Genomic DNA, 17,500 nt, shown 5'->3' on the forward strand with positions numbered 1-17,500 from the left:
CCTTCAAGCCCAGTGTCTGCAGAGACCTAACATCAAATAAAAAGGCCAGACTTACCTTTGCTGAGGAGCATGTTGTGTAGACAGAGAATTGGTCCAAAGTCATTTTAGTAATGTAGGCAATTTAATTCATTTTAGTCTAATAGGGAACATTATGATTATCAACAGAGGTTGAGTTGAATTAAAAGTATGTACATAAGTCACTAAAGGTTTTGACGTTGAACTTCAGGTATTTTAAAATGTGCTGAATTAATGAACTGGTTAATAAGTACTATCAAAAAATGACTGTCCAAAATCAGTAATAACAACTTTTTTTTTGTTTTAACATAGAGCTTGAATTCGAGAAAATTACCACGTTTCGTCCAAGTCCCTAGTTCTTTCAAAACAATTACTAGCTAAAATACTTGTCAATTTGAGAATGAAACAAATGAACAAACAATTCGGTAAAAATATATTCACTAAGAAGGTAAGAACAACAAATTATTCTGAGGACTTTCGACCTTTGTTGGTAAAACAGAAAACATCCACTTATATTAACGTCTTGTTTCGTGAACTGCTGCAGAAAATAACAGCTGCCTATCACTTTTGATTTGGGGACTATGTGAAAGGATGACACTGAAAACAACTGGCCATGGAAATGCCAATTTTATATGCCGTATCAATATAGTTTTCAATCATTAATGTTCGGGAAGCCTATGCGCTTACCAGTCAACATTTGCAGCAAACACTCGAGCACTCATTAAATAATTCCAAGCACCTGCGACAGCGAACATGAGACAACTATGGCAAGCCAATTTAGCTTCAAATGCATTCGACGTTCTCGTTGCAATTGCATTCTCGTTAACAAACGATTTAGAGTGCTACTAAGAATTCCACTTTTATAGCTCTTGAATTTAATTGTCAATAGAAAGAATAGTGCTGACCTTTGTAAGAGTGAGAGAGCGAGCTCTGTAATTGCATTCTTACCAGTAACAAATGAATTAGAGAGCTCTGTAATTAAATTGCCAGCAAAAATTCTGATTAGAGAGCTTTCTAATACAATTTTTACTAGTAGGAATTAGAGGGTTCTCTAAACATAATTGTACTAGTACTGAAAGAGCTCTCTAATTGCAATTGTTATAAATAAAAACTTAATCAGAGCTCTATAATTAAATTCTAAATAGTAAAAATGCAATTATGATGAGTGGGATGCAATGTAAGCTATTTAGCCATATTTGGTCATATTAAGGAATACTAGAAATGCATTGTTAGGAAAAGTGATTGGCAATGTTGGAGGATCAAATAACTTCGAAAAAATAGTTTTTAAGTAAATATAAAGAGGGTAGAGAGGAGTATAGTATAATAGAGAATGAGCAAATGCTTTAAAACATATTTAAACATTAGAAATGGATCCATGTCAATTCCATTCTCTCATTTTTCAAACTGGTTAATTATTTTTTAGGATTTTTATAAATGTATGGGATCTCTGACTCTAAATATATCCATCAATATGTATTATGTCTTTAACCCTTTCTTTTGATCTATTTACCCAGCAATCTCTAGATCAGGGGTGGCCAACCCTGTTCCTGGAGAGCCACCTTCCTGCAGATTTCAGTTGCTACCCATATCAAACACACCTGAACCAATTAATTAGGACCTGAACACCATGTGATAATTACAGGCAGGTGTGTTTGATATGGGTTGCAACTGAAATCTGCTAGAAGGTGGCTCTCCAGGAACAGGGTTGGCCACCCCTGCTCTAGATCAATGGCTTTAAACTCAATTCCTGGAGGGCTGCAGCTCTGCATAGTTTAGCTCCAACTCATTCTTGCTAAATAGTCTAAAAAAGTCTTAAACACCTTGATTACTTGGATCAGCTTGGAGCAAAACAGTGCAGAGCTGTGGCCCTCCAGGAATTGAATTTGAGACCTATGCTCTAGATCAGTGTTTCTCACCCACGTTCCTGGAAGACCACCAACACTGCATGTTTTAGATGTCCCCTTTGTCTTACACACCCATCACAGGTCTTTCAGTCTTTGCTAATGAGCTGATGATCTGAATCAGGTACGTTTGTTTAACGAGACACGGAAAATGTGCAGAGCTGCTGGTCCTCCAGGAAAGGGGTTGAGAAACACTGCCCTAGATCTATAACTGATTGCATGAAGTACATCTCCAAACTTATTGCAGATTGTTTCAGGAAAATAAAAGAATGACTGAACCAATTCATGACACAAAAGCAATGTAAAATATGTGTTCATATATAGATTTATTACAGACTTTACACAATAGACAAGCACACAGTGTTTCCTGTCAGCGACAAGTTCAGTGTAAAAATAACAAAAGTGTTCTATGTACAGACTTGCAGTCTGTCGTCTGCTCAACATTGAAAATTATCCATCCAAGCCTTGCTTTTGTAAATGACGACAGATTGTTTATCTAACTGTACAACTTTTCTTATCAAAAGTGCAAGCAGCAATACTGTTTCAAACAGTCTTGCATGGCTAAACAAAGACTGACTGATTGAAGAAATAAAGAGGTGGAGGCAGGAATGACGTCAAAACCCAAAATAATTACTTGCTTTGGGGTTCACTGAGACTTTCCTGAGGTTTTAACAATTTATCCGTAAAATAACTGTGGTAAACATGCTTCGCAATACAACATTTTGCTTTAAAACACAAATTAAACACACAAAAACATTATGCATATTTCGTTAAAGTATGTTTCTAGTAAGTAAACAAAACAAAAATGCTTTGGTTTAGAGTGTGTTTGTAATTTATATTATAAAACAAAACATCTAATGGTGTTAACCACGAACCTTATTTTACTTATCATTTAAAAACCCCAATATAAATCCTCTTAGGAAATGTATTCAGATGCCATTGTGGCGCCACTCAATGTGCAATGTGTTGTGGGACATCTGGCTTTATGCTCTGATAGAACCACTGGACAGGACAGGGCTCAGACGTACAGGAGAGGACAGGCCAATGGGTAAAAAACACTGTCGAGAGGATGAAGATGACATACATCAACAGAGATGCATTTGGGCTTATAAACAAACAAAAAATCAGAAGGATCACTCACAGTAGAGTCTTGAAACAGAAGTGTGGAGGCCACTGGGTTTCCAGAGCGGGGCTGCAGCGGGCAGGACAGCAGGCGAGAGGTGTAGGTAGCACATTCCTCATCCAAAAACATCTCCTCCAGAGGAGTCTGACGCCTCCGCAGAGCAGATACAGCACTAGACTTTGTTATAGCTGCTGTGGAAACACATTTAAATGGTTAAAAGTATTCTGGAGGTGTAAAATGTCAGCTTGTGGAATGTTTGAAAACTGCATTGGCTCTGAACACCTTTCGATTGGCTTTGTTTGGTCATGTCTACGCTGGGATTGATCTGTGATCCATTGCTTTGGGCTGCATTATGAGATGTAGGCCGATCTTCACAGAGTTGTAGATTGGCAGCTAGGGTCTTTAGTCTATCTTGAGAGTGTTCTGATACAAGTCTTTGGCTTGATGAGAAAACAATGACGGACCCTCTGTGTGCTGCTTGTATGAATGGCTGAGCTGTTTTCTTGCCTTCGTTCTTAGTGTGATGAAGATTTGAGTCTGAATTTTCTGTAACTGTTGATTTGGCTTCAACCTGCATATAGAAAGGAAGATGTGAGGTCACTTCTAAGCCATCAAAAAATGACTAGTATTGCATACATTTGTGCTTTACAATCATACAGATTGGTGACTGTTCAGCAACTGTTGGGAAGCAATGCCATTTTGGTCTGTCTGGTCATCATCCATCTGCTCTTGCTCTTCAAATAACCTTTGCACAACCTTTTCCCCCTGTTGACAATCAAATGTCAATATTAACCTGGCAATCTTTATAATATAGATCAAGTAAAAGATTACAATGAGCCTGTTTTACCTCTTGGCACATCAAGGTACCAGGGCTGGGGTCGTGAGATCCAAGAAAACCCGGCGAGTCCCTTAAACTGGACATCTTTTGGGTGGTGCAGAGCTTTCTCTATAATTAGAAACAGTAAATGTAATTTTGCGATAGAAACTATTTCTAAACAAATTGAAATGTACAAAGGAGAGCACATAGATAAGTCTCTTTCATGGGACACTCATGTTAATTGGATCTGTGAAAAACTCAAAAGGCTTTATTTTTTTGTGTAGATTGTGTTTTTATGGTGTTGATTAGAAAATGTTGCATCCATGTATCAGTTAGTTTGCGAGAGTGTTATCAGATTTGGTTTATCTAAAGGCTATGGCAATCTTTCTGTAAATTTGAAATCAAAACCTTTCAATAATTTCAGAATTGCTAGGACTAAAAACCTTTACCAGCACTCAGACTCTGTATGAACAATGCACCTTGAATGAAGTGAAAAGAATTATAATATACTAAAATGCTCATGAGTCCACAAAAAATTCCCCTTTAGGGGACAATGAAGTATACAAACTAACAATCAAACAAATAAACACAAACACACACACATGCACATACACGAAATAAAAAAAAATGATCAAAGAAACCCCCAAAAACTGGGGGACCCAGAACACACTAAACTGACAAATATGCCAAAATAAATAATAATAATAATAATAATAATAAAAGAAAAACAAGCAAAAAAAAAATTTATAAAAATCTAAACAAATTTAACCTAACACTACAAAAACATTCACAACATCAAAACAAAACAAAAATGCTACCTAGGAAAAAAAACTGAAAAAACAAAAAAAATCAACAAAATAAATAAAAAATAAAAGATGCAAAAATAAATAAAATCCAAAAAACAAAGTAAAATAAAAGAAGAAGAAAAAACAAAATCAAGGATATAAAAGACATTTATAATCAATGCTTAAAGGGGTGGTACAGAGTCTATTTTTAAGGCTTGGCTGTGTTTATGGGGTGTAAAGCAATGTGTGCTCATGCTTCACTTGTAGATAATTATTTCTTCATATATCCTACTTTGATTATATACAGCAACTCAGCTAACATGAAAATGACTATCATATTTCCTAGTTCCTCTGAAGACCTGCCCTCAAGAGGCTCTGATTGGTCAGCTAACATAATGTGCTGTGATTCGCAGATCAGCTCCACATCACCAGGAAGCCTATCTGTTATAACATTACAGTGCCTCTGGTCATCCCCCTTCGCTGTGCAGAGCGTATGTGCGTAACCTGAAGGGTTTATGACATCATTAACCAGGATGTATTTTTTTTGTAGTCCCCAAACTTCGTTTGCTGTAGGCTTTGCTGAGCCAACTCAGTAAAAGCCAATATCTCCCTTTGCATTGAACTTAGAGTGTCTTGGATTCAGAGATGTTGTTTATGTTCACTAAGCTACATTACATAGCAACTAAAGTTTAAAATATATCATAGTGGACCACATCTTTAACATAAAAACTACATACTAACATAGAGTTAAATATTTCATTCACCATTGACTGTGGTTTAGTGTTTGTAACTCGCTGCGGTGTCCATTTCATCACTGGTGTTCGATTAGCACCTGCACACAACAAAGAAACAGTGACACTACAGGGGATGAAAACATTCTATTAAGAAACACTGAAGAGCAAAACATACACTGAGATGATACTGCTGCCGTCACCATGACTTCTTGTTTATTTTTCTTCACCGGGACCCTTTGGGCCTGAGATGGATAAAAAGATGAATAAAAAGTTACATGATTTAAAACTCCTTTATTTTAGCACAAGACTAGAAGTTGAATCCCTCTGATCAGACTTACCGAATAAATGGAAGTTCCTCTGCCGGTGGGACAGACTGAAACTCTGCTGGGTGTTGCTCCTCCAGCCCTCACACCTTCATTCAGCAGGATACTACGCAGTGCTGCGGGGTCAGGGGAGAAGGACACAGCACTACCTAAAGGGAGACATTATTGCTGGCTTAACATTTGCATCAGGATAAAAAGAGCATACGTGATCTGAAAGCTGCTCAAACATACAACAAACACTGAACTATAATGAAAGAGTGATATTGCTTTATTCTAAATGGTTTTGATAGACTGATACCTGCTGCACTTTCTCTATAATATCAAGTTCACACACAGCATCACAATATAGAGCGCATCAAATGATTCCCATAAGAGATTTCATTTATAATGCTCAGAAGTAAATTAAACTTATAAATATGTTCATTAAGAATACATGTATTTGAGGGGAATTTGGAACAAACCTGCAGGAGCTTTTACTGCTGCTGAAACTTCTGTTTGAGGCTTCTTTACCGGCACTCTTTGAGCCTGAAGTGAACAAGGCATTTAATGTACACATGAAACCAAAACTAAACATACTGCTTTTGTTAGCTCACATTGCTAGTTTTGTGGTGAATAGTTTCTGTACATAAGAAAAACTAAATTGTTTATCCCTGTAATCTAAACCTGAAATCTAAAAAAGGCACTTTTAATTCAAATTTATTTTCAATTAAATTCACAGATTAATAATAACAATAATAATAATTTCTTATATTTATATAGCGCTTTGCTGGACACTCAAAACAATTTACAATTTTTTGGGGTGAATCTCCTTATCCACCACCAGTATGCAGCATCCACCTAGATGACACGGCGGCAGCCATATTGCGCCAGACCGCACACCAGCTGATTGGTGGAGAGTAAACAAAGTGATGAAGCCAATTATGATATGGGGATGTTTATGAGATCATGATGGACAGGAGGGCAAATTTGGCCAGGATGCCGGGGTTAGACCCCTACTTCTTTGGGATTTTTTTTAAATGACCATTGAGAGTCTGGATTTCGGTTTAATGTCTCATACGAAAGACAGAGCTCACTGAGCAGTATCGAGTCCCCATCAATATAATGGGGCGTTAGGACCCACACAGACCACAGGTTGGTCTCACTAACACCACTTCGGTCAGCAACCTAGCTTTCCCATGTGGTCTCCCATCCAGGTACTTACTGGGCGCAGCCCTGCTTAGCTTCAGGGGGTGATTATGTGAGAGTTGGTGAGAGCTAGCTGCGGGCAGATTACTGTCAGTTTGTCAGTATTGTGAGTTTTGACACTGCAATGGCAACAAACAGAAATGGTGAGAAGGCTGAATTGTAATAACTCTCCCAAAACCCATTTACCGATCTTTCTAAATAAAATGCCTACTTTAAGACATTCAATCAGCTCACAGTAGAAAAAAAAAAAACATGTCCACTGCGTTCTCATTTAATATTCCTTTTCTCTAGGAACTACTTCAAAATAGAAAAGAAAAAAATAAATAAAATGATCGCAGCTTCCGGTTCATGCAAACCTATTTGAAAAACAACACAATCTACATTAGCTCTGCATGACTAAAATAGTTTAAACATAACATTACCTGTCTAACAGAAATACTTCAGCCATGGTGTCATCCTTTCTCTAGTGTGCAAAACTAACTCTAATAATGATTCAGGATTTGAAAAAGTTTTGATTTAGCATTTGTTTTTACCGCTGTCTGCACATGAATGAGCAGTGTGTGTACACGCTCTAACAGCAGATCTGCGTGAACAAGAGGTGCAAATCTAAATCTAAATTTACTGTTGGACAGTTTGAGCTACTTATCAGAATTATGAGTATTATTGGCTCAACGTTTTTTAATTGGACAAACATTTTTTTGTCTTATGCCTTACCCAGAAAATAAAAATATATATAAATACACGTAGATCAATTACTTAAATCATTACTATTGGAATGTGAAGAAACGTTCAACCATCACAACAAAAAATGTTTCTGAAGACAAACACCTGCTGCACCTTTAAGTAAAACATTTTGAATTTCATGTCTCTGAGATTATTAATTACTTGTGGATGTCTGCACACAATGTCCACGTGCACAAGCCCCAGTTGTCTGTCTGTATACGGCAACTTGAAAGCTGCGCAAACTATTTAGGATAAAAGAGAATATATACACCCATCAAATGTACGGCACTAAGAGAGCAAGTGGACGAGAATAAATTTTATTAGAATAAAATCTGCCGAGTGTGAACGCACACTTATTCTGCTTGAATTTAGACATAATACTTCATAATGTGTGAATGGATGTTTATGGAGTGGACTTACAGAATAAATGGAGGTTCCTCTGCCAGTGGGACAAGTAGATACTCTGGGTGTTGCTCCAGTGTGCTCCGCCAGTCTAGTTCCATCACTCTGTAGAATACTACGCAGTGCTGATGGGTCAGGGGAAAACAGCCCAGCCTTGTCTTGATAAGGAGAAAGAAAAAGCTTAACCTCTTTGAACAGTAAGAGCAGCAGGGCCTTGTTTACACTTGGTATCAAAATGTGTTTTTGGTTGATCAAATCACACTCATAAGTAGATACTAGATACTCATAAGTACATAATCAGATTAGAATTACATTTATATTAAATCTGGTCTTTTAATCCACGCACACATTTGTCCACTTTCAACAACTTTCATGACTTAATGAGAAGGTCTCGACTCTAGAGGTTGTATGTATGTTTCTTTCTTTGCGTCTTTGTATGTATGATCTTTCAAACTCAGCTGGCAAAAACACAATGCTCAATTGGTACCAATGAGCCCAAAGTGTATTCCCCACACCATTACACCACCAGCCTGAGCTGTTGATACAAGGCAGGATGGATCCATGCTTTCATGGTGTTGACACTAAATTCTAACACTACATCTGAATGTCACAACAGAAATCAAGACTCATCAGACCAGGCAACGTTTTTCCAGTCTTCTAATGTCAAATTTTGGTGAGGCTGTGCGAATAATATCAGTTTCCTGTTCTTATTTGACAGGAGTGGCACCCGGTGTGGTCTTCTGCAAGGCATTTGCGCCCACAGAACTGCCGCTCACTAGATATTTTCTCTTTTTCAGACCATTCTCTGTAAACTCTAAAGATGATTCTGTGTGAAAACACAGTGGTCAGCAGTGGCCAGTCCTGAAATACATAGACCAGCCTGTCTGGCACCAACAACCATGCCACATTTAAAGTCACTTAAATCACTTTTCTTCCTCATTCTAATGCTTGAATTGAGCTGCAGCAGATCATCTTGACCATGTCTACCTGCCTAAATGCCTTGAGTTGCTGCCATGTGATTGGCTGATTAGAAATAAGGTTCACTTTAGTGGCTGGTGAGTGTACATGACCTCTGGAAGTGGTCAAAAGTGGATGTGTGTTTGTTTGTTTGTGTTTGTTTAACACCATTCTATGGGCATTTTTATGGTGAGAAATGCATACAGGAGGTATTAGATTATATTGAGGTTTTACTATTTATTTTTGCTAAAAACTCTAAAACTGCAGTTGGAAAAAAATGTTAAAAACAAAATGTGCTTAATAGTGGAAGTGCTTTTACAAACAGAACTTCAGTCATCAATCACTCACCCTTCACTTGTTCAAAACCTATTTAAGTTTCTTTCTGCTGTTGACAAAAAAGAAGATATTCTGAAAAATGATGGAAGCTGGCAGCTATTGCAGTCAATGGATGCCAGCTTCCAGCATTCTTCAAAACATCTTATTTTGTTCAACAGAAAAAATAAACTCATAAAAGTATAAAAACCACACAAGGGTGATTAAATAACTATAATAGTGAGCTTATTTATATTTTTGGGTTTTACCATCCTTTTAATACCAGTTGTAAACACAGCTAAGCAAGGACACTTTAAAGGTGAACTAACCTGCAGTGGCATCAACGCCATGATGGGTCTTCTTCAAAACTCTTTGAGGCTAAAAGATCAAAATACATGAGCACCAGCTAGCTTGCAAAACAAAATAAAAAAAAAACTATCTAAAGCAAATAATTTGCTATTACATTACCATACTAATTACATCATAAACACATAATAAGGGGGTCAAAAAACTAAGCTTTTCTATTATTTCTAACCAAATTATTAGAGGCTCCTGGTCCAGAAGGGCAGGTAGATAAACGTGGCATCATGCATTGAGCTCCAACAGCACTCAATCCCTCACGTGAGAAGACATTGTGCACAGCTGATGAGAGATTCTGCGAAGATCCTGCACTCATACATTAATTGTTGTTAAGTTTATATATTTGAAAACTTCCTTCATTGACACAATAAGTAAAATCTGAAGTTATGCCACTCACCTTTATAGCTTACATGGCTTTGTGCGGTTGACGGAACAGTTTGAAAACAGTGCTTATCCTTTGGTGCTTGATTTTCAGAATTAACATCTACTTTACTGAGTGACGCCTTTGATAAATGGCTTGAGTGTTCAGGATGCTTTGATTGTGAAAGATGAATGCAATCTAAGCGTGAACTTAAATCAGTTTGATTGTAGCATCCGTGACCATCTGTGGAGTTTTTATAGTGCACATTATTGAAAGACTGCAGTCGTGGTGACTTGTTTGCCTGAGTTCTGAGGACACCCGGTGTGGTAGTTTTATGGCTCTGTGTATCAGTTTTAGCACCTGCATTTAAGTCCCTCAATTTTTCCGCAGTTGTGAGTCGAGCTGAAGGCATCAAGGGTGGTTTTCCTTGGGAAACGTCTGTGCTCTTCTGAATGCGTGTCCGTGATTGGGACAAATTGAAAGGAACAGGTTTGGTGCAGGTCTTTTTTTTCTGAGCTTTACCCTGGGGGTGAATGGAAAAGTAAGCAATATGTGGCAAAGTTATGATTAACTAAACTTTAAGGAATCTTTTTTTTGGTAACTGAAACGAAATAATATTCACTGGGATATGTTAGGATTAAAACATGTAAGAAGATTAGAATTAACTGAAATAAATTTAAGTACTAAAGCTTTCACATCTCAAATAAATATACACTATTTAACATAAATATCAATTTTAATGACAAGCAAAACATTTAAAGAGCCCCTATTATGGATTTTTGAAAATGACCTTCCATGCAGTGTGTAACAGCTTTAAGTGAGGTGAAATATCAAGCTAATGTTTAAATCTGAATGTTGCACCGTGTTTAAAACTATTGATCTATAAAAGAGTCGACTCATACTGGTGTGAATGAATTGCCACTGTAACAGGTCTTTAGCCATGTCGGCGTGATGTCGATACGGAACTCAAGCTATTTCCTGCGCACACAGACCTGGAAAAATGTAAACCCCCAGCCCCGCCCACAAACACTGAAGAAAGAAAAAGTAGAAGACAAACATTGTAGCAGTCCCAGGTTGAATCATGTTGCAAAGACACTGTGCTCTGAAGTGTGAGGGAAAGTAAGCGTTATTTTCCCTATCCAAACATGAGGCTGTGAAGAGTCAGTAGTAGAAGTTTATTTTTGCAAAAATAAACTCAGCATTATAGCCCCAGCCTTGTGCTGTTCCTGTCATTTTTCTGACAAGTGCTTCAGCAATCTACACGCTTAAAACAAGGGATTAGTCAGACGTTTGTTAAATGAAGGATCAGAAAAGACTATTGATGTTTATGGGATTTAGTCAGAGCTTGACAGAAACTTTACAGTAGACAGTTCATGGATCAGATTATTCCTCCATCTCACAAGTGTAAGTGCAATAAAACGGTAGCCTCCTTTTCTGTAGCTTGCAAATTATGTATTTATTGTTTTGTTACTTGTAATCGCTTGTACTGATTACCTTTTTATATTCTCATATTGCATCTAAAACCATGTTGAAAAAACAAATGCAGCATGTGCCGCTTTGTGTAGGGATTTAAATGCGTTTGTGAGCTTGCGATCCTCTGCCGTTTGTCATAGCTAAGGCCGGCGTCAGCTGTTCCTACACATGTGCGGCGGTCAATCAAAATAGTTCAGCTTTTGCCACTGTGTGGATTAAAACTGAATGTGTGTCATGGTTAAGAATAGAGCAATATGCTGGTTTTAAACTGCATTGCTTTGATGCACTCCTGCATTGGGCTCACACATGCACTCTGACTACTTCAAAATTGTTGATAAGCCAGGGTGGCCATTAATCACTGTCTCATGTTTAACGCAGTAGACCAATCACAACAGACTGGGTCTTCGCACCAGTCAGTGTAGTTTAGCATCGTGCTAAGAAGGGATTTGGGAACAAATGAATTGCTGAGCGAATCATATCGGAGTTGTTGGGATAATTTGGTAAAAATAAATGCATATTATAAGACAATGACAGTGTTTTTTGACCTTGAAGGCATATCAGCCAGCTTGTTGTTGGAGACCCCAAAACATGACATTTTTTTATGCATAATAGGGGCTCTTTAACACAAGTTAAATCCCTAAATACTATAATACTATAGTACATTTTTACATAAAATCTTTACATAAAATAAATTTATGTAAAGATCAGAAAAGTTTGTGCTTACCGCAAGAGGCCTCTGTTCCCATTTGTTATGATTGGGATTTTGAGAAAGTTCACTTAGAGCTGGTTGCAGAGACTTTGCGAGGACAGGAAGTCTGCTGACACCTTTTAGTTTACTGACAACCTTTCCAGCTTCAGCAGAAGCACTGGGATCCAGATTCTCAGATCCTCTTTTCGTGGAGGAAGCACTCGGTTTAGTCCTCAAATCCTGACTCTTCAACATCCTAATGACATGGAAAATAATAGATGATACAAATCAATACAATAGCATCACTGTAAATGAGAGAGTTAAAGTTGATATATTTAGTTAGACTGATTATTTAAATCAAAAAGGGCATCATGGTTGCTAAGTGAGTAGCACGATCGCCTTACAGCAAGGCCACAGGTTTGAGCCTCGGCTGGGTCAGCTGGCTTTTCTGTGTAGAGTTTGCATGTTCTACCCATGTTTGCGACTTCACATGGGTTCCTCCAGTTTACCCCACAAGTCCAAAGAAATGCTATATAGGTAAATTGGGTAAGCTAAATTGTCCATAGTGTATGTGTGATTGAGTGTGTAATGGATGTTTTCTATTGATTTGTTGCAGCTGGAAGGGCTGCGCAAAACATGTGCTGGATAAGATTAAAAAAGGGACTAAGCCGAAAAAAAATAAATGAATGAATAAATCAATTTCAAACAAAAATATGCTTATCAAAGCAAATTAACTAAATTAATTATAAATTTAAACAATAAGAAAGACAATACCATATCCGTTACAGCAATGAGAATTTGGGGGTAAATTTGCATCACTGACTCTGAAATAATATTACAGTGCCCAACAGGTAAAATGTATCTTCTTTTTAATTTTTATAATTTTCCTGGTAGGCCATCCAGGACATAAGTGACTTATTTTTCTCAGTAAAATATTTTAGAAGACACAATGGTCCTTAAAGTCAAGTCATTGGCAACCAGAATTTTAAGGGACTGAACTAAAAACTACTTACAGCATTATTACCTTTAATCCACAGCCGTACTGCTGAGCATGTTCATGTGTCAGTTTCAGAGTTCAGTTTCTTGCACAAGATTTTTAGCTTCATAATTACCACAGTATATTTTCAGGAGCTACGAGAATTAATTTTGCTTTGCATTTCAAAGTGCCATCAATGAAATGAACAATAAAAATTCACATTTAAAGCTTTTAAATTTTTTTTTAACATTTTAAAGATTTTTAAATATTAATCAAAACTGTGATAGTAAGCAGATAACTGATTTTAAATTGCTGATTTAAAAAATATCTTGCCTTAAATATAGTGTTTACACAGATTCTGAGGACATTCAGAGAATTTGAACCCTGAAGTTTAAAGGGATATTTTACCCCAAAATAAAGTTCTACTCACCCTCCACTTCTTCTGTTAAACACAAAGAAAGGTATACTGAAGAATTTTGGGAAAAAAAATTGCCATTGACTGCAATAGTATTTTCATTTTACTATTCTTATTGCTTTTTTCCAACTTTCTTCAGAAAATCTTATTTTGTGTTTAACAGATGAAAAAAGAAGTTTACAATCACCTGAAGAAGAGGACATTTTCATTTATGGTGAACTGTCCCTATCACAAATATAACTGATAAACTACATCATTGTCATGGTGAAATATTTCAGAATATCTTCTTATTTTATAATAACATCATTGTTATTCAAAACAGTCTCTGAGAAATAAATAATCTTAATCAAGTACAAAGATGAGACTGTAACCAGGGATGGGCAGTATTTCTGATACATGCATTTAAAATACGCATTTCAAATACAAAATAGTATTTTCAGGGGTTTATGATAATGGATTAATATTTAGTATAAAAATACTTTAGTGCCTTGTATTTTTAAAATAATTTAATAAGAAGTCTACATGATGACATCATAAAAATGTGGCATCTGATTGGTGCTTTCTCAGTTATTTGCCTAGAATTGAAATTAGAACAGAAAATGTATTTATAGTGTTACATAAGAAAATTATGCATCACATCATGGCGATCCCTACAATACTTCACAGGGTGTTTAAATTTCAAGCAGTATATAATGAAGAGAAAAGATGTCTGACTAAAGATGTCAAAGTGGGACAATATATGGAACACTTATATTTAATAATACAGCAATTTAGTCTATATAGGTTAGTCAAAAACACCTGACCCGGGTTATATGGCACCAGCAGGATATATTTGAAGAGTTTATTTGCAAAAATTGATAACTCCATTTTTAGTTATTTTGAGATATCATGTTTTTAAGTTGTGCTTTGAAGAAATAATATGGAAATTACATAAGGAAATTACTAAAACTGGAGTTTTTTAGTTTTCTGAAATCATGTATTACATTAAGCAGGCCTATTGAAGAGTTCGATTACAAAAAAAAAATTGCCGTATGAAAAATCCTGTGGAAAAAATATTAAAAAAATTAAAAGCTTCAAGACTGTGGAACATATCTTAATGAAGAAGAAGGGTTTTCGGTCTGTTCTGGCATATTTCTCAAAGGTGCCACGATTTCAAACCATGACCAAAAATTTTATTTCTTTTACTAAACTTATTTAACACCAGTTTGTCTAAATAAGGTATTTCCTAATGTTTCTCAATGTTGTTTTAAGTGCAAATTCAATGTTGGTACTGTGATGCAAGTATTCTGTGACTGTGACATGATTAGGACATCCTGGAAAGAAATACACAAATTAGTTCAGAAGATTATAAGTAAACCTTTTGGATAGGGACCCGTACTGCTGAGCATCTTTGGATTTGCTCCTCAGTGTTTGGACTCTCAGTATTGAATATTAAACCACACTGAACTGAGCTAAACTGAACTGAACTTAAACTCTGAAAACTGGACTGACATGGTTTCAATTTACTATAATATTCTATGAAGTTGCTTTGACACAATCTACATTGTAAAAGCGCTATACAAATATAGGTGAATTGAATTAAATTGAATCTCCACCTGTTTATCTTTTGAATTGTAAGACTGCTCTACACCTTAGTCATGGACTAGAATCTGTGTTACACTTTAGTACATATCTAGCAAGAAAATGTATTCTTTTGCTGTGGTCCTCACCTAACATTCCTTCGGTCAATATGTAGATTAAGCAGATTGTCATTTTCTTACCCTTAGAAAAACTGACTTATGATTTGCATAAAAAATTTGATGAATTCTGGCATTTCTAGAATCCTCTATGGGAGTTTTTAAAGAATGTACCTTGAAAGACTTTTTTACATTTTTTTATTGGTGATTACATAATAGATGGCCATTTTATTGTATACGACGAAATGAGACACATATACCAGTTTTGTCATTGTAAATCTTTAAATGTAAAAAATAAAAAAAATACTTAAACACTTCATTTATCCCCTTTGTAAAATATAAAAATGTAAAGAGATTGAATAAACATTATACAGGGATTATATCAATTTTACTGGCCACACAATGGATGGACACATAATCAACAGATATAGTACTATATTTAAACTCATTATCTGCATTGAACAGGGCTTTCTGTATGCTTTTTGCATGAATTTTGTACAAAAAAAAAAAACTAAATAAATAAAAAAAGAGACGAGTAAAATATGCATAGATATCTACTCATGTACACCAATAGAGGTGAACGAGGTGGCAGAGAATCTGCTAAAACGTACTCAGAGAAAAGCTGTTGCTATCAAATATGATTTACTTCACATTTACTACTAAAGGGATTGATCGAATAGGCCTATTGATGTAAGGTTTGTAATAAAGGTTCATGCTTACTTGTAAAAGTATTTTGTAGCATTCTTAAAATAGAAAAATACAGTATTTTATTTTGATACATTTGTGGCTGCTGTATTTTGTAGTTTTTGTTTTCATGCAACTAAAAAGGAGGTATTTATTTTAAGATACATTTCAATAGTAACAAATAATTGCACTGCTGTTTGTGGATGGAGCAGCCTGATGCACACTCACCCTGTCTGATCCTGCTGGCTTCTGTTCTGGGCTCGCAGAGGGTTCGAGGACGACATCTCGAAAGTGGTTCAGTGTCTGTTAAAAACGACTATAGTGAGTAGTCATAAAATGCTGAAACAAATTCCGCTCAATCAAAAAACAGAGTAATAACAACACCAGTAACAGCATAGGCTCTGAACACATAGCTCCATGCTCCAAGTCGCGAGGCGAACAAATTTACAACACATACATACATACCAGGAGACCCGAAATGAAGCAATAACTGTAGCTTATTTAATGTTGTTTTCAAGCTACAGGACTTTCTAGCTCAAGCGTCTCTCCCTCCACAGGCCCAGGGAAAACGCTCGCCAAAGCAATACTAACATGTTGACTTCCGGAGTAGTTTGTAAAAAGCGCGCATCGTGACTGGCTGACGAAGATGTGACATCGGCCAATCGCTGCCCGCCATCCACAATACTATGGCAACAAAGATGCGGCTTTAAATCACGTGACGTCTTCCGTTTGTTCTGTTGACTCTATTTCCATATTGACCGGCGTCTGGCGCACAATAGAATTATGAACAGTTGAAAGACGTTCGAGTCCCGGCTGATTCCGTTGGCATTTGTGTGTAGATATTCTGGGTGGATATTCTGGGTTTCGTCCGGGTGTTCCCCCGAGTCCAAAGACATGCGCTATAGGTGAATTGAATAAGCTAAATTGGCCGTAGTGTAGGTGTGTGTGAATGGGGGTTTCCCAGTGCTGGGTTGCAGATGGAAAGGCATCCGCTGTGTAAAACATATGCTGGATAAGTTGGCTGTTCATTCCACTTTGGCGACCCCTGATGAATAATGGAACCAACCTGTAGGAAAATAAATTAATAAATGACAGTTGAAAGGAGACAAAGAAGATGGTGAATCTCGTGAGAGACTACATGACACTTGCAGGTGAAAGTAAGCTTATAATGACAGAAAGGCAAATGTTTTTTTAAAAATATCTTTTAATAGAGGTCATTTGGAAAAATCTGCTCAAGCCGTTTTAAAAACCAAAGATGGTGACAATAGCAAAAGACAACGTCCAATTCTAAATATTGAATGGGTTCAGATTTGACTTGGTTTTGTTTTTTAAGTGGTCCTGAATGTGAACTCCTAAAACTACTGTTGATCTTTTAAACTGTTCTATCAAAATGATATTAGATACAAAATAAACCCTGAGAGGAACTGTGATTAGCATTAATTGTTCAAAATAAACTTCAGCAGACAAGAAAATGGTTAAAAGATAAATAATTCCTAAAATGCACACAATTACTTTCTCGTGATGAAGAGAATAACTTAAGTAAATGCTAAACTTAATGAGAACATCTTTGAAAGTCATTCCTCATATATA

The 17,500-nt window shown here is 36.4% G+C and overlaps 1 protein-coding gene across 4 annotated transcripts; it reads right to left on the reverse strand.

The window, feature by feature from the left end:
- Positions 1-2,225: 2,225 nt before the first annotated feature.
- On the reverse strand, positions 2,226-16,498 carry troap (trophinin associated protein). Of its 4 annotated transcripts, none has more exons than XM_073939075.1 (16): positions 16,376-16,498; positions 16,139-16,213; positions 12,196-12,415; positions 10,359-10,521; positions 9,813-9,943; positions 9,607-9,655; positions 8,027-8,166; positions 6,160-6,223; positions 5,714-5,847; positions 5,551-5,617; positions 5,406-5,473; positions 3,887-3,985; positions 3,697-3,804; positions 3,322-3,610; positions 3,058-3,227; positions 2,226-2,974 (listed from the first exon to the last, which is right to left on the reverse strand). In XM_073939075.1, the coding sequence occupies exons 2-16, from the start codon at positions 16,192-16,194 to the stop codon at positions 2,900-2,902; spliced, it is 1,833 nt and encodes a 610-aa protein (XP_073795176.1). In that variant the 5' UTR covers positions 16,195-16,213; positions 16,376-16,498; the 3' UTR covers positions 2,226-2,899. The 4 variants fall into 4 exon arrangements, with proteins under 4 accessions (XP_073795176.1, XP_073795175.1, XP_009295227.1 ...); XM_073939074.1 differs by having other exon boundaries at positions 3,058-3,230; XM_009296952.4 differs by having other exon boundaries at positions 10,035-10,521.
- Between the last annotated feature and the right edge of the window lie 1,002 nt (positions 16,499-17,500).

The sequence above is a fragment of the Danio rerio genome, chromosome 23 (assembly GCF_049306965.1).
Source record: "Danio rerio strain Tuebingen ecotype United States chromosome 23, GRCz12tu, whole genome shotgun sequence".
In the NCBI taxonomy this organism is placed as follows: domain Eukaryota; kingdom Metazoa; phylum Chordata; class Actinopteri; order Cypriniformes; family Danionidae; genus Danio; species Danio rerio.